This window comes from Ursus arctos, chromosome X (genome assembly GCF_023065955.2).
Source record: "Ursus arctos isolate Adak ecotype North America chromosome X, UrsArc2.0, whole genome shotgun sequence".
Taxonomy (NCBI): Eukaryota; Metazoa; Chordata; class Mammalia; order Carnivora; family Ursidae; genus Ursus; species Ursus arctos.
The window spans coordinates 27581958-27605942 of record NC_079873.1 but is presented as its reverse complement, the minus strand read 5'-3'; the positions used below and the strand labels follow the sequence as shown (position 1 = coordinate 27605942).

The following is a 23985-nucleotide window of genomic DNA, read 5'->3' as shown; positions in this document are numbered from 1 at the left end:
TGTTATTGGTTTTTATTTGTCAGGTTTCCTGAATTCCCATTGGGAAACCATTTGGGGTCACTTCCATTAGTGTTTGTAGGACAGCTTACTCATCCCAGGGGAAAGTACCCATTAACAGTGCAGTCGAGCAGTTGTGTCAGGGAAATCTATTAAATGGAGTCCTGAGTGTTCATCTCTGTAATTGTATAAATGCACGTTTCACAGGGCCAGTGTTGTATAAGTAAATGGATATAAATCATAGAGTGCTAAATCTAGATGGGACCTTAAAAGCTATGTAGTTCAACCCCCTTATTTTATAGATTAGAAAGCTGAGACTCAGAAGATGGAGCCGTTTGTCTAAAGTTATAGTAGTTACTGTCTGAGATGAGGAAAATATCCAAATGTCTGCATAAATCCGAAGTTATTTCCACTAAAATTTTATGTCCAAATTAGCGTCTGAAAGATTCCATTTAAAATAGCAACATTTTCTTCCTCCCGAGCATCTCTGCACTGTTCAGAAAAACTAGAAAGCATACTGGAAAAACTGTCCCTTTTTTCTCTTTTCAACCTCGGATTAAGACAGAAGCTCAAACTCCACACTCTCCCTTACAAAAACAATCTAAAATATTGAGACAAGCACAAATAATATAAGGAGCAACTTACAACTTACCATATACACTGGCAATATGCTTGCTGGGCAAACCCACTTAGAATTCACAGATACTAGATAACATTTCCGGACACCATCCCAAAACCTAATTAATGAAATGAGTGACCTCTGACTCGAGAGTGTAGCCACGATGCTTTCAATCCAGAGCAATAGCTCTTAACTATTGATAGCAAAAATGTGCTCTATAAGGCTCCCGTTCTGCCCTTTCGAAAGTTGAACCATGCCACTATCCCTAAAAGCTAAAAGGCGCAGGAAGAAGCTGGGAGCCCGAAGGTTCCCATTCATACAAAGTATGTGCTTCCCTAATGGCTATTTATCTTCCAGCTCAGACTAGGGATTTTATGTGGGAAGGAGGCTGCCTGGAATTTCACGAGTCAGCCAGAGAAACACAATGAGCGATGATGCTGTTCCTTTGGTCGTCGGCCTGACAAACAGGAAACAAATAATAGCAGAGGGATAAATGTGACAGAAAGCAGAGGTGAGAACCGGAACAGTTAGATATGGGAAACATCAAAGAACAAGAAATAGCAACAAAGCAATGCCAGAAGCCAGCAAGAAAAGGGGAAATGTTCTGAGGACCCGTAAAAATGAAGCATGGCTCTGAGAAGGGGTGTGCAATGCTCACAAAGGAGACCTCGAAATGCCAATAATCCATTCCCGGAGGAAAAGGAAGCTGATCACTTTTCTCCAAGGCGAGAATATATATTTTTCTCTTGAAAAAATAAGTAAAGTAAAGTTAGATTGGATTAAGGAAAGAGAAGAAGGATTAAAAGAGATGCATTCAGAAAGAGGTGGCAAAGGCATTGAGCAACGCGCCTCTGATTTAGGCTGGTGAGTTGTCTCTGTCTCTTTCCAGCTGTAGAGCATGTTCCTGGGAAGGAGCCTGCAACACTGGGAATTAGGGATAGGACAATGCGGGGGCCATCGGGACATCCACTGACCCCAAAAAAAAGGTTTGCCTGCCAGTAAATAGCTGAGTGGTCAGGACAAGTCGCCTCCGTCTGATGTTTCTCCCTGTCAAACAGGTAACATTAATTTTGTCTAGCTCGAGGGACTTTAATAAAGAGATAGGGGTTAACGCGTCTATAAATGGAGGGAATGTAGCATAAGCATCCCGGAATATAGTGGTTAAAAGGGCAAACTCCGAAGCCAAACCTTCTGAGTTTGAAATTCAACTCCTTTTCATCTCATCTCTGTGCTCTTGGGTGGGTCACTTAACCTCTTTTCCTCCGTTTCTTCATTTGTAAAATGGAGTTAATAATAGTGCCTATTTCATAGGGTTGCTGTGAGGAGTGACATAATGCATGAAAATCACTTACAATACTATTTTTCATGTATCAGGGACAATCTTAACTAGTTCATTGTGCCAGTGCTTTGGAAATCAATTTTTTATATGAATGTAGCATATTGCATTCATTAATGGTACTACGTAGAGATTAGAATTCTTGATGTTGATAAAAAGTCCTGACATCATTATCTCGTGTTCATTCATTTTCTCATCTTGCTCATGCCTGCATTTTGTCTCTGTCTCTCTCTTATTTCATTGCAAAAGAAAATCATTTCTTTTTGTCTCACTTGCTGAACATATATTATTCATCAAGCAATTATTGAGCACTTACTATATACAGGCATTTCTAGAAATAGGAAGAGGCACAAGGCACATTTTTTTCCCCTGAAAGACATCCAGGAAAAGGGAATAGCTTATTAAAAAATACGAAATAAGAAATGTTGTGATTACATATATGAACAAAGTGATTTCACCTGGGCTTACTTGGATGCTAAGGACAGACTTGCTGAAAAGGTTGAAGTAATCATTGAGTGTTTTTTTCAATAATTGAGTTTTAATGCTACAATATTACATCAGACGTTTTGTTATCTCACATTGCACTCTTTAATTTGTCTTCTGCCAGTGGAATTTTAGGCTGGAATCTCACTTTTCCTCTCTCTTCCCTGTCATCCTCCCCACCACTAAAAAAACCAACTCTATTTTATGCTTAAAGGTTTCTGATGTTTCTCAGTATCCCATTCTATTAGGCTAACAGACCTCATGCTAAGTTAAAGTGGTTGGAAAACGCAGTGCACTTTGTCTAAGTATGTCTTATTTCTCTCGCTCCCACCACATTTTATTTCGATAGTCTCGAGAGAGAACGAAAAGATAGCATGAACCCTACTTCTTAGGAGCTTGAAGGAAGGAGTCAGTATCTCCCCCACAGGCAATTCGTATAATTGATGAGGTTAAGAATTATAGGAAAGAGATTTCTACAGGGCTTTTTTTCTTAAGTGGTGCAAGTTTATGTGCGAGAACTTGGAAATTCTTATTCTTACTGAAATACAGCAGTGTCGGAGAAGGACATGTACTGTTTCACGGGCAACATGCTGCTCCGGAGGTCAACAGTTGCATTAAGCCCCCAAGTGTGCTTCCCTTACTTGTGTGTGCATTTTACCTGTGTTTTCTTCAGTGAGCATTTTGCCGATTTTAAATGGAACCAGAATTGGTTTTCTTTTTACAATAAAAAATAATGCATGCACATTGGCTACAGTAGAATAGAGAAGGACACGATGAAAGTAATAGTTGCCCATGAGTTTAAGATTCAGGAATAACCAGTGTTAACTGTTTGCTACATACAATTCTGTTGAGAACTGTGTAATGATGACTAACATTTATTGAGCGTTTTATATACACCAGGCAATATCAACATTAAATATTACCCAGTTATGCCCACAACAATCTTAGAACGTAAGTACTGTTATACCATTTTTGAAATAAGGGAATCCGTGCAATAACAAAGTGCAGTAACTCATTCATGATCACCATGATCGCATGGAATGGAGCCAGGCTTCTAACCAGGTAACCGGGCTCAGAGCCCAGGTTTTTAACCACCAAGAAATAACACCTTTTTAGTTCACATACACCCAGTTTTGTTCAGCTGCTTTAATTTGCTTAATACACCACATGTTTTTTCCGATGTTTTTAAATGTTCTGTAAGAAGAGGATTTTTATTGGCTGCCTATAAATCTGTCAACGGGATGTACTAGAATTATTTTAACTTCTACTTGATGGAGATTTAGTTTGCTTCCTATTTTTCACTATGGAAATCATCTAGCATATTTTCCAAAAAAACTGAGCAAGTGTACCAGTTTTTGGTAGCACTAATATTTATTTAAATAAGCACGTACTGGACCCTGCCGGTGTACATATCAATGTGAAACACACAGTAAGTATTTGCTGTGCAATCACCATGTTCCAGGAACAATGCTAGGACGCAATAGGGAGTAGGAAACTATAAAGCCAGTCTTTCTATTCCTAAATATTTTCTAACCTAATGGAAGGACATCCCTGTAAAGCAGTGTGTTTAAGTAAAAGCCAGATTGGTGTATTGAGGAATGAATGGCAGGTTGATAAAATTTTGGCAATGGATGAAAAAGTCCTTAAGTCCTATCAAGAGTTATGGTTATAAGAACCAGGGCAGGTAATGTGAGGAAACTGGTGTTTTAAGAAGATATATTTGACAGCATTATAGACCTGTGGGTATTTGTAAAGACCAGGGCTATACCTACTTAACTGGATTGATTTTATCATTTCTAAGGATTTTATGATGTTAAAGAGCATATATTACAATGTTCTTATAAAGGTGATGTGGAATACATGTCATTAACCAAATGCCGATCATAAGTGGAAGGGTCAGTTCTGTTGGCTAATAGTCTCAGTGATAAATTAACAGGTTTACTAAATGGTTTTTCCCAGGGCTTAGAAGTAGGGAGGTTTTGAATGTTGTAGGAAATTTCCAAATACTCTCAGGGCCGAGCGGTATGCAGACCATTCTCTGAGAGTGGATCGTCCGTGGTATGTCTGTGGTCTTTTTATTTTGCTCTAAGCCCTTGGTGTTGCCTTCAGGGGTCTCTGACTAGCATTTAATTGAAGGCCGACTGAGTTAGATATATACTTCCTATAGTTGATGGGTTTTGTTGCCAGAAATATCCTTTTGCTTATCAGTGGGGAAGGTTTTTGCTTCTACTGCTGGGTTTAAAGGTGTCCCTCAAGATTCCATTACTCAGTTCATTGAGAAAAGCTTAAAGGTAAGGGAAGGTGAATCTGAGCTCCGTTTGATGAAGGAGGCTGAGTGAAATAATAGCTCCCAAGTTGGCTCAAGTTCTTCCAGATGTTCACGTTTATATGAAAACTTAATACTTGGAAATATTCCATGTGGTGAGATTTCTGTGCACAATTTCTTTATATACAGTTCCAAGCATAAAATGATTTTTTGGTCATTAGATCTGAAAATTATCACCGATCATCCACAACAAACAACCAGATCAGTTTTTATCCTCCTGGACTTCTAAAAGCAAAAACTCCTGTGCTATGGAGTACGTTGTTACCTTCATTTTTCTTCCAACTTGGTGTAACTCCATGGGAAGGAGATGGAGGCAAAGGAAAAGAACAATACTAAGAAATAAATGGGCCATGAAGAATTGTGCTTAAAATCATAAGTAAACAGAGATGCATACGCTTGCCACAGCGATGTGATTACAGAAACTGTAAAGAAGCTGGCAGAAGGAGCTGGAAAGGACTTGGCTTTCCATGAACTTAATGACCAAAACTAAAGTCGTTCCCTAGGAGATAAGTCGAAATCATAGCACACTGTGAATAAAAGTATACCTTTCCAAGGTTACTGCAGAACAATTATGGCTGGGATCCTTTACACTTGTAGAAAAAGCTCTCTAGCCCCTTATTTTAAATTGACTTCCGTTGAGCTATAGTGCCTCCCAGCCTGCACTTACAGGCACTGTGTTGGGTAATGTGTTTACAGGCTGGTCTCATTTTTCTTTAGGTAATAGGAGATGCGTAGCTTACTGCTACTTGGAGACAACTTCAGGAAACACGGTTTTCAAGGTGGGAGATTTAAAAATGTGATTATTGGGAATAATAACTCCAGAGACAAAGATTTAATGGGATTACTTCCAATTTATTCAGCCCATTGTCAGGTTACTGAAGTTCTAGCTTCAGACCCATGTGTTCAGAGTCCGCACTGTCCCCTGATGTCTTGTATACTCAGGCTCTTACTACCGTATAGAACAGTTAACGTGGCCAGATCCTTGACAGCTGTACTCCTTGCTTACTTCCCACTACCGTTTCTTTAAAATTGAGATATGGAGGGACACCTGGGTGGCTCAGTCGGTTAAGCGTCTGCCTTTGGCTCAGGTCATGATCCCAGGGTCCTGCAATCCAGTCACACATGGGGCTCCTTGCTCAGTGGGGAGCCTGCTTCTCCCTCTGCCTGCCGCTCCCCCTGTTTGTGCTCTCTTGCTCTCTCTGTCAAATAAATAAATTTTAAAAATCTTTAAAAAAGATCAAATTAAATTAAGATATGGAAAAAATGGAGTACTAAAAGGAAGAAACCCCATCTCTAACAGCATTACAGTGTTTTTCAGTTCAGAGTCTTATTTTGTATGCATCATTTGATTTAATTTCCTCCGAAGCCTTGGGAAATGTGAGTTATTATCATCATATTATTGTTGTTGATAAATAGTGGCTACTATTTATTTAGCACTAACTCTGCATCAGGAGCTGTACTAAACACCTTGCAGTTGGTCCAAACAATAACCTGAGGAAGCTAGAATTAATATTGTGCCCATTTTACAGATAACGAAATCGTACCTTAAGTGACATGCCCAGTTTATACAGCTAGCCCATAAGCAAAATTGGAATTCAAGCATTACTTGATCTGCTTTTACTATAGAGCCTGAGCTCTGGATCTCTGTGGGCATGTTGCCATGCTTTTTCAGGTAGAAGGCCTCGTGATGCTAAAAGTTTAAATAAGTTGCCTCAGGTTATATAGTTAGTTCCTAATGCCTTCCAACCGCACACCAAACATTTTCCATTGCACCATGCCATCCCCAGAGCTGCCGCTGGCTTCTACGGTGCTCTGAAAATTAGACAAAGAAGCCCCGCCTCCCAAACCAGAGGAGAGCCAGTTTTTTGAGATAGCCCACTCTGACCTATGCCAGGTTCACAAGGATGGGTGAGTGGAGGAAGGGTACAGATTTCAGCCCCTACTCATCTTCCTTTCTCAAGCACCTTTGTGCAGGCCACATACCCAGAGCTCTACCAATGGCCCTGGCAGTCCTCACCGAAACTAGCAGCTTGGCGTTCTGAAATAATGGTAAGGCAAATAGTCAAAAGAATTTTATTATAACTATGTGCTCTTCGGAGCTGTAAGGAAGTAAAATTTGTACTCCACTAATTACATTTCTAATAATGCTCACATTCTCCCTTCCCTGCCAACACAAATGTTTAACGAGATATAATCTGACAGCACTCATGCTAAAACTCCCCTGAAGCCAAAATGTGTCACTAGTCAAAATGACCCTCATCTTCGCAGGCCCTTGAAGAAGAGTTGAGGATCATTTATGAAGTGGGCTTTAACCACAGGGTGCTACATTGTGCTGCTGCTGTTGAGCTCAGGGGTCATTGTTTTTGTATTCGTTTGAACTTACTACCATATCCTTTTTCAAAATCGATTACTTTTAATTATATAGCTACCCTGGGCATAAAGCTAATGTCTTATAACTTGGATATGCTTTCCACCGAAGTACTGACAGAGTAATAGATTTATTGTGCACCTGACTATAATAAGCAAAAAAAAAAAAAAAGGCAAAAAAAGCATGAATGTATAATGAGGACACTGATCACCACAAAAGGGGGGAGGAGGGGGGGGAGTGTTTAATATGTCTGTGGATGGGGATGTTGCAGTTTGAGAGGCTCAGGGATTTTTAACAGGGAAGAAGTCTCATCAAACTTGAAAATGTTCATGACAGCACACAGCTGATTTGAAAGAGCTTGGTCTAGAGCGTGGTTCTCAAGCTTGATTAGATAGCAGAATCACCTGGGGAACTACGTCAGCATGCGAAGGCCCAAGTTTTAGCCTTACTTTAATGAACTTGGGCTTCTGTGTCCTGTATTATCTCTTCACTTGATTCTGATGCACACCTATTAAGAGAACAGCAGGTCTGTGGGCCCGGATTCCCAAACTTGGCTGCACATTAGAATCACTGGAGTCTCACACGTAGAGATTCTTCTTTGGAGATGAGTGCAGCTTGGGCATTGGGAGGGTTGAAAGATCCCCAGGTGGTTCTCATATCAGCAAAGTTTGAGAAGCCCTCGTCTAAGGCCTTGCTACCCAGTGTGCACACGGTTCAAAAGCCAGCAGCAGCAGCGACATCCGAAAGCCTGTTGGAAATGCAGAGTCTCGGGTCTCACCTGCAAATACTGACTCAGTATCCGCCGTTTACCAAGGTACCCAGATGATTGTGCACATGACCTTTTGAGACATACCGGGCGAGGGAGTCAGGCAGAGCTGGGTTTTTAGCCATTTGTTATTAGCAAGGGGACTGGGAAACCTCTCCGAGCCCCACTCTCCTTGCCTGTAAAATGGGCATAATGATAACCCGTCAACACTGCGGACTTGCCGGAGAGATTCTTGAAAGGCAGTACTGGACTTGGCTTAATTTCTAGAACAGGGAAATGGGCTCAGGAAACATAGTCAGAGTTGCTGTGAACTTTCTTAGCGCTGGTGAAGAGAAGGCAAAGAAGCCAAATGCTGTGAACGCTGCCATCACAGGTGCTCCTATTCTTGTATTCGTGTGACGGTTCTTTGTAGTGTGCACGCGAGATGGTTTTCATTAGTTCAAAAGAACAAATGCTTCCCAGATGCAAGGGTTGTCTTCCGAAAAAAATAAATTATAGGAAAGCAGTCCTTAACCACAGTGTCCTTGAAGCCCCCTTGGGCATCCTGCATTGCTGTGCCTTTGTGAACAACGAAACAATACAGGTCCCCCATTCATACTGCGCTATCTTTAATTTTCCCTTTTTGATCATCATCTGTTATTTCCCTCCTCCTGGGCCAAGCGCTAGTTTCTTTATAGAAACTCCTCTGTAGGCTTCCGTTTATTTTTCTCTTCAAGGCACTCACTTCTGTAATTATCTACTGTTCTCTTAATTTCTCTAGCTTTCATCCCACAAAATATTTTCTCATTGTTCCTGTTCCGCTCCCTGAACTGAAACATGGAATGGGCTTGTTCGGCCAAGTTTGTATCTGATTGAAAGGGAATGACGCTACTGTCTTTGTAGCATAATCGTTTTCATATTAAGATGGAAGTAGAAATGTCTAATGGGGTACCGCAGAAGAAATACCCTCAACTAATCTTTCTAAGCAGGACGACAGTGAGTAATGATTACAGTTAATTAAGTTACGCAGCCTCCATTTCCATTCATGTAGCAGCACTGCTAATTATATACTCATGCTACAAGGTTTCTTTAGTTCTTCTGTAACTTGGATGCGGTACTCTTTGGAGGCAAGGGGATACGGTACGATTAATGAGCTTTTCCCCACCAACACCTCCTGTTCTCTCCAAATGAAGTTTCCACATCTGGAAATTGAGGGTAGAAAAAAGGAGCAAGAAAAGAACAATCACTCACATTGTAACTTAACTTCCATGGCAGCACATGGTTGTAATTGCGGAATATTTTCTAGGAAAGAGAACAGTAGCATTTAATTTCTTTTGAGGCCCTGAGAAATGGTAGCTTATTTAAAAATAAGGTAAGGACAGAAGCTGGCTATTGAAAATATAAGTGGCAGCGACAGGGACCCTTTATGTCGTAGGCTTTTGCTCACTTTAAATAAACACGTGTTGAGCGCTTACTGTTTGCCGGGCCTTGAGTCCGGCCCAGAGTCTATTAGGCGGAATAGAAGCAGCCCTGACAACTTTTCCGGGTCTCTTTACATGGACTTCAAACATTTTAACAACTTCCTCTTTAAAGAAAACTGAGAGAAATGCAGCTTTTCTTGGGTATATTGTTAATGAAGCACTTGAAAAAAATTAGTTTATGTGCTTTGATCAGATGGGGATTGACATACTTAAGAGTTTTATTTTTAATCTGAAAATCCACTTCAATCTTATGCTCTGGGTAAACATCATTACACAAGGCTGGCACAATTCTGTACTTGCAAGGAGCAGAATTCAAGGTGGAACTTCAAATACAATCTCAAGTAAGTTATTCATATTATTTCTTTTATTTAAAAAATCAGGGTTTACATGGTTGGATTTTTGCTTCGATCTTCAGTAATCTCCATTTGCTTTAGGAATTAACTTCTGCATCGTGTGCTTTGGGTTTGGTGTCAGTCTGTTTCAGATTAGAGGATTGATTTTTAAAAGTAGATCTGGAGGAAGGTATTTGGACGTCAAGCACTTTTATTCTGATATTTTCATAGGAAGTTCAAATGTGTTTTGAGCACCACTGGACATTGCTGGACGTGCTTTCTCCCCTCCTAGCGTCTCACAGGTGCACAACTTTATCGGTTCAGCCTCTTCTTTCCGTGCCCTCCTTTCTGCTCTCTTTCATAACGTGTTTGCATAAACGAGTGCGCTGCCAAGTTCACATGAAGGCTAGACAAAAATACAGGTGTCCTCATAATAATCAGCTCCTTGAATTTTGTTCTCTGGTTTCTGCTTCAGTCCCCGAGAAAGCCTATATAAAGCAGCCGGCACACTTATTACTACAGAAACTGAGGTTACTGATTAGAAGGGAACGTAATCAGGTAGATTGAGCCTGTGAGGGAAGAAACCATTGCTGTGAGAGGGGAGCGTTTGCAAAACGCTCCCAGTGAATCTGTAAAGATCACCTCACTTTGCACGGCAACCGGAGTGGAAGAAACAGGTGCAAAAAGATTGTGCGTCTGTCTGCTTTTGTGAAGCTGGGCAGAGATTATGTACCTGCTTTGTCTGTGCTGGGCTATGACTCTACCTCCAGGTTTCTCAGACCCCATAGAATGTGTAAGAGAAAAGTACCAACAGGGAAATCAGCAAAAAGCTTTCCTATGAAGGTGTAGCAAGCCACCGCAGAATTTGAAATGTCTGAGGTCTCATCTGGTGAGTAAAAGCTGCAGATAAATGTCACAGCCATTCAGAAGATTGATAAATGCCACAAGCAGTCGGAAGCAGGCTTCCCCAGAGGTGACTCCTCTGGTCAGTTTGCAACCTCTAGGGTAAATTTGTATCCCTCCTCTTCCATATGGCTTTCTCTAAAAGTTAAATTGGGACTTTTGGTGTGAGAAAGGGAGGGGAAGGGGGTTGACGTCGACGACCTATACGATAATGCAAAGCACTGAAATGACAAGGAGCCCAGATTCTACTTTTTGGGTTATGGCTTTTTTGAACCTGGTCTTTAGGAATCTAAAGTTATTTCTGATATGAAGTGACAAGCAAAAAAATGTAATGACCCAGACCTTAATCAATAAATAATAATAGTTCTCCTTCAAGTTCAGTTTCTCGGGACCTAGACTAAATCCATGAGCTCAATAGAAAACTAATGTGAAGAATTTATGTCTTAACAATAGAAACACCTCTGTGATATATAGTTTCAAGAAATTTCTTTTTGTCAAAGAAAAGGAAAATAATATGGATTGTTGTGAAGAGTGATTTAGACATGATCAGATATTCACAGATTATTAGGAAGTAAACTGGGCTGCCAGTGGTAAACAATGATTCCAGGCTGCCTAATTGCCGGAAATATTTAAGAATGATTTTAAAGGTTCAACAATTACTGCTAAATGCTAGCTCCTAAGTAAAGTAAAAAGGAGTTATGATTAGTCATGTTACCTGTGGGTTGGGTTTTGTTTTTGTTTTTTTAATTTTAAGAGATCCTAAAATTCTGAATCAGGAAAGATTTGTTATCAGTATGTACAAACTGTATATTAGAAGTAGGGCAATTTTGTTAAAATTCCTCTCTCTTCTGGTAAGTTTTTCTGTCATTAGGAAGGAAGACGTCTAGTTTGAGGGGCAGGGCAGACCTAAAAGCACAGGATTTTTAAAAAAGCCTTTTTTAAATTATGAATATATATTAGGAAAAGAGTCCAAAGTTAAAAAGTATATTTTGATCCCACGCTGTCCCATAACTTGATTTGTAAGAAAAGCTACCCACTTTTGCAAGACTTCTCTCTCATTTGCTCTGAACTATGTGGTTGCCATTTCTCACTTAAAGGTTGCCTTTTAGTAATCTCTTTCTGAAGATTTTTTTTTATTATTTTTCTGTTTGTGTTTTATTCATCAGACAGATTGTCCTGGAAATACAGAGGCCAGTTAATGGTTTATGAATTCAAGCTGAGCCGAATATAGCTAAGCTCTGTCTTGCTTGACATTTCATCAAAAGCTGTGTTGATTTGCAATGTTTACCGACCTATTTATTGAACCCTCACAGCTTGAACTATGCCACCAAGCTTGCTGACATTGCTGAGATTATCTTTAAATGCATGTACAAACTAAGGAGGAAATAAAGAAACAGAAAAATAAGTTAAAAACAATCCTTGACCTATTTAATAAATTATGCTTACATAGTCCTTGATTTATTTATTTGTTTTCTTCAAAATCCCATGACATAATTTTTCTCCTTTGATCTTCAGAAAAACTCTGGAAGAAGGTAGATGAGAGCAGTGGCTCTCCCTGCCTTGGGAGGGCATCAGAATCCCCTCGAGAGCCTGTTAAAATACAGCTTGCTGGGCCCCACGGAGAGTTTCTGATCTGGTCTTTCTGAGGGGTGGCCCAAGAATTTGCATTTCTAAAAGGTTTCTCTCTTGGGAGATGCTGATGTTGCTGGTGTGGGGACCACACTTTGAGAAGCACTGCCAAGATGAGAAGATTCTCATTTATGAACCAGACTAGCCAAGATTCAGGTAGAATAAGACCTTGGCTCCTGAGGATTTATCTAGTTGGAGGACATTCTAGGTAGAGGGAATAGACTTATGGGAAATCGGGAGAACGATGAGTCACCAAGGATGGCTAGGTTATGTCAGTTGGGTGGGAGATAAAAGGGTAAAGAAAAGGTTGGGCTCTCTGAAAGTTTACATTTTTGATAAAAGGACAAAAGACTTAGGAAATTACATAATGCATTGCATTCAGTAGGAGCTCAAAAAACAGTCAACAGGGTAGAGGTTTATGTGTCAGGTAAATGGTGGGGGTTCAATAAACATCTTGCCGAATGAATGGGGGGGAAACAGAACTTGGCTGATATTCATTATTAGAAACAGAGCACTTATTTTCTGTCCCTTCGTCTGGTTACCTGGGTGCTCTTTACACACTGCTTAAAGAAGTTTCCCACTGCACAAGAAAGTAAACACACTGCCCACACAAAATTGAGGCAGTTGTTCCATTAATGATTAAACACATTAAAATATCAAATACCTATTTGGGAAATTATTGTTCCACAGAAATTTGCAATAACATTACTAAAGTAAACAGTTGGTCAGCAGTTCTCAAACATGTGATGTAAAGAATCCATTTTTAATTACTCTTTTGATTCTTATTCCCCGACCTATCTCCCTCAGCAAGGATTCAGTCTGTGATACTTTTAACAAAATGAAAACACGATCCATGTTTTCTAAGCACTGGAGTCTATCCTGTACATAACGTCTTCCCTCTTGGGTCAGTAAAAATCGAATGTTTTCCAACTCACTTTACTGAAGCCACAGTTTGCAAACTTAAACCCTGACAAGACTGGGTATTTTACTTAATTATAATGCCTAAGAAAAAATTAAAACGCATCTTTTAAGATGCTAGTAACTGAATTGAAGCATTCAAAAAATTGTCATCTTTACTGTTTTTTTAACTTACATGCTCATTCGTTATGGTCCATTTCGTTCAGGAAAATTTAAGCTTGGATATGTTCCAATGGCGTACAACATTTAGATTCAATGCATCATCTGGATAATTGACTTTTACTGGAATTTAGATGTTGGTAACTTAGAGCTGGGAGTACAAGGCCTTTAAGGAAGTAGAGATGTTTATTACACTCACTCTCAGTTTTGTTGATAAAACGTATCAAGAAAATAGATACTGTCATTTATTTCAGTTTTATAGGGTGTTCTTTTTGCCTGTCTTACCTATCACGTGCTACCTGTTATACAGGCTTCAGAAACCGTCAGAGCTATGACGGCATTGGCTTGCTACTTTAATGCCGATACTACTCCAAGCTGATGAAAGAGGATGATGCTTAAAAGGCAATGTGCCATGTTTCTAATGTTCAAATAATATAGCAAGAGATTTATTGTGGCCTGGCTCACTTATCAGTTTATTACTTTTCGCTTTCCCATTCATGATTAAAGCAACTGATAATTACTAAAATGGATAATATTTATGGTGATAAATTATGGTTTTATTATGAAAACAAAACCATCCCTAATGGCATTTTGGAGTATAAATTTGGAAAAAAAAAAAAAAAAACACTAACACTCTACTCAGGCTCTCCTCTCCCTTGGCTTTCATCACTGAATCCTTAGCACTTAATCCTGCCTGGAATGTAACAAGCATTCAATAAACGGGCTCTACAAATGAATCCTACAGGCAAACCTGCCCAGGAAAAGAAAGAAAGGGGTATTTTTATTTCAATTTTTAATGCGGTTTATTTTGGCAAATGAATAATATCTGTGACATTTTATTCTGATAGCTATTAGATCATTAACCAAATGTGAGAACAAAAGGCATTTGGGGGTTTTTTGTTTTTCTTATTAATACTAGGTTTCTTTGACAAACTCATTTGAGTCTTTCCGGATACAATCATCTGTTCACCTTTTCAGTTTTCGGATTCCTCATGGTCAAGCCAAAATCGTATCTCTTCAGACACACGCACACACACACACCGCAGCGCATTTCATTTTAGCCAGCACTTGAAATTGAAATGGAAATGGCGGGAAGGGAAAACCTGAAATAGATGGCTTTTTACTCAGCCCCGCAAAAGTGAAGCCTCTCTGTTTTAGGAAAGTTGTTGTAATATGGTTAAGAGAAGGTAAGGAAGAGGAATGAAAGGGTTGGAGGGAGGTCCCCACCTGTTTGTACTTTCTTAGGCAGCTTTGAAGGTGCCAAAAGTGGAAAAATGGTTCTGTTTCACTTTACTCCATGTTCAAGACTCAGGCCAAGATTGAGCATGGACCTACAGAAAAGTTCCTTGAAGCTCAAGTCTCTTAAAAATACAATATGTTAAAGGGCTTTTTCTTTCTTTCTTTCTTTCTTTCTGAAAGTTAAGAGACTCTCAAAATAGAGATTTTTTTGAAAGTTAAGAGAATAATGAGTAAGGGGTGCTGACGTTCTCAAAAAATTACCAGGAAATTTAGATGAATCTCTCTCCAATAAAAATGAATGTCATTGGTGTCTAAAAAAGCTCTTTGGTAGAAGAGCAAGGAGGGAAAATCTTGCCATATAATTAAAGATAATGAAATGATCCATCATGGCTAGTTGCAGTAGATTGTTTGACTTCAAGGTTTTTGATACAAATAAGTTCAGTGTGAATTAAGTTAAAAATATATATTAAGTATGCCCCTTGCTGTAGAGAGTATCATTTATGCAACAGATTATGTATTTAACCACCTTTGGAATTGTAATTGTTAATCATAAACTAAACCAAATTAAAAATAAAGTGTACCACATGTGAAGCCATTCCAATGAATAAAACAATTCCTATGTGAACTAGCCTGCTGTTCAAATAAACTATAGTTATGCTTCAGATACTGTTTACCAAAATACTGACAGACTCCTGCAAGCACAGTTTTTAAACACTTACCTTGGAGGTTTCCAGGACCCTGAAAATATTTCTATTAGTTTAAAAAACAACCACGAAACAACAATAAAAACAATACCTCTACTCAAGGCCATATATAGCACAAGTAAAAATATTCTGTAGGGAGGATTTGGAACATAAATAGCTTTTGTGCTTCACATATTTCCAATTAGCCCGTTCTTAAAAGTCTGCAATTTTTTTTCAATCGAGCCTTGAATAGAGATTATAAAACTCAACAGACACTGGCTTAGATGTGAACGTTTGTGAACCAGTAGGATGTGCTACATGTTGATAGAAAGCAATGTGATGTCAAGGTACTAGAACTGATGTTCATACTATTGAGCAACCTAAAAATATAAACCACTATAAAAATATGTATAAAACACAATATACATTTAATAGGCCAAGCAAAAGGTTTGCAAATAGTATCCCCAAAATTAACTGAAGAATTTTGGGGTTTAATTTTCAAATCTTCAATTAAGGGGGTTGGATTAGATGATTTATAAGGTCCTTTAGCTTATAACAATAATTCCTTTAAGGAGTGCTTCATTAGAGGAGAGAAATAAACAAGGTCTTAATGGCGGCAGGGGGTGGGGGGCAGGCATCGAAGGTGCTAGAACTGCACTCTGTGTTTCCTTCTCCAACGGAGTTCGTTGTTGTTCCTGGCTCACCATCTCCAGAGTTCCTGTCTCTTGCTTGGTTGCTCTGCCTGAGAACTTACTCCAGCACCATGGGAGCTTGCTCTGCTGCAAACAGGAGTGAGCCAAAAATATTGGGAGAGGGGGGTGATGTCACTAGGAGCGAGCTTTAACTACTAGGGGATGGGAGTCCTTGGACAGGCGCCCCAGCCTCCTCTTCGGCTGGCAGGATGGTTCTGAGGCATGTTTCACCCCTCCTTTCAGAGGGTCACCGACGGGATCGAACCCCTGACTCCCATTACTGATGTGCTTATTAATACATCCTTTCTCGCCTCCTCCCCCTTCCTAAATCTCACTTTCTCCACCCTCTCACATGTACTTTTCTGAAATCAGAAAGAAAAACTAACTGCACCCTTGAGTCCTCGCCTTGGTGTCTGTTTGGGGAGAATCCAAATTAACACAGAGCAGTGCAGATGGATTATTTCACATGCTTAAAAATCAGGGCAAGGGCAGTGGAGATGATAGAAGGAGGGAGCATGAGAGAGCTCACACCGGATGACTGTTCTCCGTTTAGTAGCTAGAGAACAGTCATCCATCAAGATGGAACCGGAGGTGGAGAAGAAGGAAACAGTTTGTGAACCTGAAAAGCAGTGGGAAGGTTTAGAAGAGCTGCTCTAGGAAACGTGCCAGATTGTCACAATGCATGAATAAAAGACTCATGGAACAGCAGCGAAAGTAGATGACGTCATCCATATCTTTCGATTTTATCTTATTCTAAGTTACCGCTAAACATGGCAGTACACCCGCCCCCCCGCCTTGTCTCTGCCACTTGTGCTTTTGACCCCTTCGGCTCCATTTGCCACAAGGCATCCATGATGATCTTTTAAAAATGGAAACCAGGTTGTGTTCCTTTCTGGTTTAAGAGCATCACTGTTCTGAGAGATCCATGTCTTTCCTTCTCCTCCTCCTCCTCCTCCTCCTCCTTCTCCTCCTCCTCCTCCTTCTCCTCCTCCTCCTCCTCCTCCTCCTCTGCGTTCTTGCTGCACTTGGGCCACACTGACCTGCTGTCGTTTCTCAAATGCCAGACTCATTTCTGCTACTGTGTCTGCTGGCAATGCTTTCCTCACTCAACCTCTCGCAGCTTTGATTATCGCTGTATGTACAGTAACAAGCATCTTGCCAGGTGCATTGCCTCAGCTTAAGCTACGTTTTTGTTGCATGCATTAATGAGAAGAGAAGGGTCAGGGTTGGTTGATGGTGGGTAAATAGTCATTTAGTCAGGCTCAATCTCTACCTTGTTTGATGTTTCACTAGCGAAGAGGACACATTTGGAGAAAGAAGACACTGGCTATAACTCAGTACTCTGGACTGTGTGGAAGCATATATATGTGGTCTGAGGCGTTGTTCTTTGTATGGAACATGGAAGTGGTGGGTTGGAGCCCAGGCTAGGCTAGACATCACACAGTGTGGATGGTGTGACATGGGCGTGAGTGATACTCACATTAAAGATGACGAGCCATTTCCTGGTGAGGGGCTTAGAGTTAGTGTCAGATACAGTTGGTAGTAGTAGTTTTAGTGGGAAGCCTTTTCAAATCGGTAAAGGGGCACATTGTGGTGGAGAAGGAGATTGACCAATGGAGTAAAAGTTAGTGTCGAAATGTGATGTGACACAAGGACAGTCAAGTTGGCTTGGTGCAAATATAATACCCATGATGCAAGAGCAGCTATGCCAAGAGTGGCTCAGCAGACGGAATTGCAGAGGACTTCTGAGGGCAGCGTATCAGGTGATCACATGCCAAAAATACTTCATTCCGGAGACTTTAGTTTTCTCATTAATTTTATCACTAATCCATTCATTTTCCAAACGTGTTTCAGGATTTCCCGTCAGGTTGACTCTAAAGCTGGTCTGCAGATGCAGGCTGCTCTTCCTAGCGCCGAGGAAGGCAATCGTCCTGCTCTGTGCTTAAGAGTGAGGCAAGCTTGTGTTGGCTCCACAGCAAGATTATTAAATAACCAATTACTATTCAGACCATGTTACATTCCTTAAAATTACTCAAGCAAAAGTCTTGAACTTGTCCAACCTGAACACATCTGATATCCTCAGCCAAGTAGGGGATGTAAATTAGGGAGCTTCTGGCTTTACTAGTGTGGAATCAGGCATACTTTGTTTCCCTTAGGACTCCATGACTAATGACCTGAATTGTCTAAATTTCCAGAGTAGTCAGGTCTTCAGTGGTAAGCTTGTTTCATCATTTCTGCCTCTGTTTTGTCCCATAATATACAAAGGGTAGTTTACATGCAAATTGAAACAGGTTGAGATAATCCTTTAATGGATTTTTTTCTCCATTTTCTATTAAGGTGTGATTTCAGACATCCTAGACATGTCTTCATGATACAAGTTTCAGATTCTCAACAACGTGAGGAAATTATAGAAGTGGGTAATGGTTTTGTAATCAGGACATGTGAGAGGAGTCCCAACTCCCATGCTTCCTGTATGCCTTTAAGTCAGTCATTCATCTTCAGGGGGCCTCGGTCTTTGCATCCATAAAAGGGTCGATCTTCAATGTTCTCACCACACACACACACACACACACACACACACACACACACACAGAGTGGTAACTACTGAGTTGATGGAGGTGTTAACTAACCTTACCATTTTAATCATTTCACGATACATACATGTATCGAATCATCATGTTAGTTACCTTAAACTTACACAGCGTCATATGTCAACAATATCTCAACAAAATGGGAAAAAAATACAAATGAAAAACTGACTTAAAAATGATCTTTTCCTGACTATCTTCACTAATTCCAGGGATCAAATAAAATTAAGCGCAAAAAAGTAAAATGTGATAATAAAGATGAGTTACTTTTAATAACAGTGTTTTTAATAACTATGTCACAAAAATTCATGGTTCAAGGCCTTTAGCTGATTGGCTGGGTATCTCTCAAGTCTAGTAGAATTCCTTTTAAGTCGAGAGCAATATGAATCCTCTCATTCTGACTGTGTGCTCTTAAGGGTTTGAGATGTGTTTTCTTTATGTTCTCAGCATGAAATATTCTGTCTCCTGCATAGGCCAGTTCCCTCACTCTGATCCTGGTAGGCTCCTTCTCTCTTTCTGGAGTCTTCTCTACTCATTTTGGTTCTAAAGCGTTACCATCTTCAAAAACCCATTCTAGTATTGTAGCTACCTAACTGCTTCATTCCGTGGACTCTTGCTCCACATTTTTTTACCCAGTTCTCAACTTAATTACTTGCTAATGATTTCCTGTGGATTTTCTTTGTTTCAGTAACTTTTTTATAAAATTCTGGAGAGCAGGTGCAATGTTTTATATTCTCCATGTTGTTTACAAAAGAGTAAGTGCCAGATAATGTTTTTAAACATTATATGACTAATACTGTGTTCAGAGAAATGTTTCCTTTGGCAACCATATATTTATCATATTTATCTGTAGTTTAGGCACAGTCCACAGAAGGAACATCCCTCTACTATAATTCTTTTTGTTCAAGAGATCCCCGCATTACACTTTCATTAGAAGGAAAAATGCTTTCCCCTTGTCTGTGATGGCCAATTGTGTCACTTCCAGCTTTGACTGCAGCATAATATATTCTAGCTTTCTGTCACTTAGCTTGAGAAAAATTAACTGTATGTGGAATGTCTCAGAAGAAAGTAAAGAATTAGCTTTCCTCATCGATGGATTTGTTATTGTTGCCAAAAATACTATGGTATGTGGGAATTTCATTAATTTATCCAACAGATGTTTAGTAATAAGCATTAATGAGAAAAGGCATGTTCTCCTCCTATAGTCATCATTAATGCTGAGGTGGTGTTTTCCGGTATATTTTCAGTGCTCCTCCTATATTTGTCACAGATTAATCAATTCCTGAAGATTCAAATGAAGTCCGCTGCTTTGTAATAAATATTTACAGCTTTCCTAAGTGGTTGCTGTGAAGATAGAGATTCTTTAGGAGAGCTTTATGATCTGGGCTGACAGGTCGAGCACAATTAAAATCAGCGTACCTCCTTCGGCTGATCATCCTTCCCTGGGAACTGGAATCTGGGGATGTCGAAGTTATTCCCTTGTATAGTAAGTTGTAGAAGCATTAAATACAGACCATATTAAGAAAGCACAGATTCTACTTTTTGAGTGAGCTGCTGTTATACATCTATGAAGATACGATGTTATTTCTGTTTGCATAATAATTGCTTCTACATTTTATTTTCAACCTGATAAAGTAAACTTGTTAAATATGAGTTAGCAGGTTCTTGTGTTACTTGTTTTTCTTCTCTTGTTTCCTATTTATGCCCTTCTGGTATGATCTGGAGTTTCATTTTAACACGTTTACTGTACGGGAGACTTTTATTTTCAAAATAATGAGTACTGGAGGCAGCTGTAGATGGAAATATAAAATATGAACTTGCTAAAGGGCTTTAACTTTTAGCTACACATTTTGTGAAGTATTTAAAATGTATTTTCAGAATTATTTTGACATATATTCCCATGGCACAATAATAGGGGATTGAGAATGTTAGGGGGAAATGATAAATATTTCTAAAATATATTTCATTTTGATCATGTCCCATAGAATTATATTCCATTTATAGTATAACCTATTTCTTACTCTTTTGAGGTGTAAATTTAAAGAGTCATATATCACCATTGGCAAGTTATTCATCTACCTGTGAGAGTACCTACAGTGGAGTCATTTTAAAACATCTAATATTCTAGGAGAGATCATTTACTTTTCACAATATATTACATAGGCATCATGTTAAAATGCATTATGAACATGTGAAAACCAATGCTTAGGGGAAACAAGTTCATGAATCACTCATGTAACATTTGGAATTAAATTCATTAACCAAAATAATACCATGCTTTATCTTTTAAATTTTGCTTCCTTAGCATCTGGTCCTTAGTCTGTCTAATTGCATTATAATGGCTCTGTGTTGCAACAGATGCTAGAAGATTTTTTTTCAGCAATGATAATTTTGTTTCATATTTTGGAATACCTGCTTTGCGATCGTCTTTCCTATTTACTAGAGGCAGAAGAAGAAGGAACCTATTTCTTTTTTCATTTGAAAAGTTTTAAAACCTCATCTTTGTTCAAACATCAAGAACTCTATACTTTCCACATTAAAAACTTTTTTTTTTCTAGTTAGTTTGTTGAGTACTGCACTTCTGGTTCTGAGATCAAGAGAATGATGAGCCAGCAAATGGCTAACATAACGAACAGTGCCTAGTGTATTTTTTTCTTATATGTATGCAGTTAATATTCTCACTTTTAAATGTTGAATAAATTAATATTATATTCAAGCTATGCAAAGGGCTAATTCTTATAGTGAGTATAATGAAGTCTTATGAAGAAGAATCAATTCTTAGGACAACAATGCCAATAATGATAACTCAGAATGACTATGATCAAGTTACACTGTAAGGATCCTTCATCATATTTTACCAAAATCTCATTTTTTTCCTCCAGGGGGATAGGCTGATACAATTCCAGTTATGTGACACATTTGTTATTATTACTGAAAAAGCCCATTTTCTTCTTCAAACAATTATCTATTGATGTTTTTAACGTTAATAAGCAGCATAGCATTATGAAAAATCTTTGAAGTTTTCTGAATTTAGAAAGAGGTTTTGGCTGGGAAAGTTGGAGACAGACCCCTTGTTTTAATTCTGTTATAGTAGAAATTATTGTATGTTATTATATTTGTCCTATCTATTACATCTATTTGGCAAATGTTTGAGATATTTATTTTATATAGGTGCATTTTGTACTAATAGAGATGTATCATTGTTGGAATTGTGTCATTAAAACATATTAAGGTAAATGGCATTTGTCATTTTGTTGATCATCTAATTTGATGAAATTGAACATAATAACAAGTCACCTATAGCTATACCGAATATATGCTAAAAATAAAACCGGTGAGAGCTGAAAAGTTAATTATAAATTACTGGTTTATATGACATCAGGAAGCAGCTTACTGGGAGACATCCAAATCATAGGCTCATAAGAATTGGGCGGGCTTCTTAATGTAATAAAGAAATAGCCATTTGTCGAGAAACAGAGCATTTTGTTTTCCTCACCTTTGCTAATAGTGGAATGTCTTTCAGCGGGTCAGTATGATGGGTGTCAGAGCCTTCTATCTGAAAAGCTGAAATTAGTGCTACTACCCCTCTCCCATTTTCAGGCTGGGTTGTAGAGACTGCTTAGGTTCTGTGATTAGAGATTTAAGCTGTAACCACAGAAGCCATGTGAAGTATGAGGACATTATCAGCCGCATTATCAACATCTCCGTGGTCGTCTATTGACTTAGGGGGAAGGAGAGAAAAAATGTAACAAACACAAATCACTTAGTCGCAGATGCTTTTCAGTTGTATTTTTCAAGCTTCTGTCTGTGGAAACAGAAGAATATATGTAGCACTGTGTGTGGCACCCACTGCCGAACCGAATTGAAAATAGCAAATTTCTTCATGTGTTGTGATGTGATAAGGGCAGTGATAAAATCAGCAGCCATGGCTTCGAAACACAGTTCAGCCACCTTTCAGCAGACGTTGGGGAGCACCTGGGTTGTGCCAGTGTTTCTGCTCTGTCCTAACGACACCAGCATGAACAAATCAAAAACTCTGCCCTTGAGGCCGTGCAGTCAAATTGCAAGCGTCTTAATCTGGGGTCCACAACCCGGGAGGGGGGAAAAAATTGCAGCCTCATATTCCCTAACCTCTAACTGAAAATTAGCATTTCTTTCCACTTACAAAGACAGGCGACACAATACGGTGTTAGCAATATCTGTGAATTTATCACCAATATTTGTATATCATACCCTTGTTGTAGATATTTTGAAAGATCATTGATATTAACCACTAGTTTGAACTTATATTAATCCTTACACCTTCAACTAGTGCATTAATTGCATCTAATATTCCTGTCTTTACTATTTGGTAACCACATTGCAATCTAATTAATTTCCTTTGTCTTCCTATACGATTTCCTTTTTATTTTACGCTTTTAAAAACATTCTGGGAAGTGTTCCATATGCTTTGCCAGATGCCAAAAGGATCTATAGCACGAAAATAGTTAAGAACACCATGTCTAGAAGAGATACAGGCAAATACATATAATACCGTGGTGCAGAACAGTCATAGAGGCACGTTACCAGATGCTGTGAAATTGGCCATGACCGTCCCAGCCGGGAGGGCTGGAAAGGCAGTTTGATTTGGTCTTGAGGCAAGTGTAATCGTTTCATGAGCTACGGTAACATGAACGAGGGCGTGTGGGAAAGATAAAAGTAGGTGCAGAGTCACCCCGTGAGAGCATGCAGGGTCAGGGACCAGAGAGTAGCTTAGTGTGACAATGTCCAAAATGTCTTTCTTTACTGTGTAGGGACCCTCCTGTGCTGTTTACATTCGCCAATGTGCAGAATTCTATTTGCCAAGTCGTTAGTATTAATCATTAGTGGGGAGAAACTACGCGCTGGCTTTTTCTTTACCTGACCACGTTTTATAAAGAGTAACATCATGGACAACAGCGGGAAGCATCAAAGAAGAAATCAAAGCTGTGTCAGCTTTTTAAATCTCTCATTATTTCCATCAACATCTACCTGTATGGGGGGAAAAAAAAGCTGAATCTGTTTCACCTGCCCACTTTATCGTCATGTTTTCAGACAATGATCAGTCACTTTTCTGGCCTGTGGGCCATAATTGGCTACCACTAAATCTCAAGAGACTGAACCACGTAACTGGAATAATTTTTTAAACACCCACAGAGTTGTTCTTCAATTATAATCGTCAAAGGCGGCTTTATATGCCACGCTCAGACTTTCTGCATTTGTGCTTTATCTGGCTTTCTGGGAGAAATGTCGATGTGACTGTGTAGATTATAATGAAGGTCATCCAGAGAGGCAGCTATGATTTCCAGAAACTAAAGAAACCAAGTAGACTGAAAGACACATTAATGGACAAAGGTAGTCTATTTAAACTGCTCCCTTCCTCTAGACAATTTTGCTTACGTTCCTTCTTGAGTGAGAAAGTTCATTCTTTCGTCTTCTCTTTTTTAAGTTTTCTTTTATTGTGGTAAG

At 39.2% G+C, this 23985-nt stretch overlaps 1 protein-coding gene across 15 annotated transcripts in view; it reads left to right on the top strand.

Moving 5' to 3' along the window:
- The window catches only part of DMD (dystrophin), a 2358181-nt gene that overhangs the window by 455182 nt on the left and 1879014 nt on the right, over positions 1-23985 (top strand). Inside the window, exon 1 of one of the 15 annotated variants that reach the window (XM_057310912.1) lies at positions 9833-10576. The exons of 13 other annotated variants lie outside the window; for them this stretch is intronic. In XM_057310912.1, the coding sequence (XP_057166895.1) occupies positions 10558-10576 (19 nt within the window). In that variant the 5' untranslated portion in view covers positions 9833-10557. Of the gene's footprint in view, positions 1-9832; positions 10577-23985 lie in introns of those variants that run through there. One more of the 15 variants, XM_057303184.1, reaches the window with a different exon arrangement.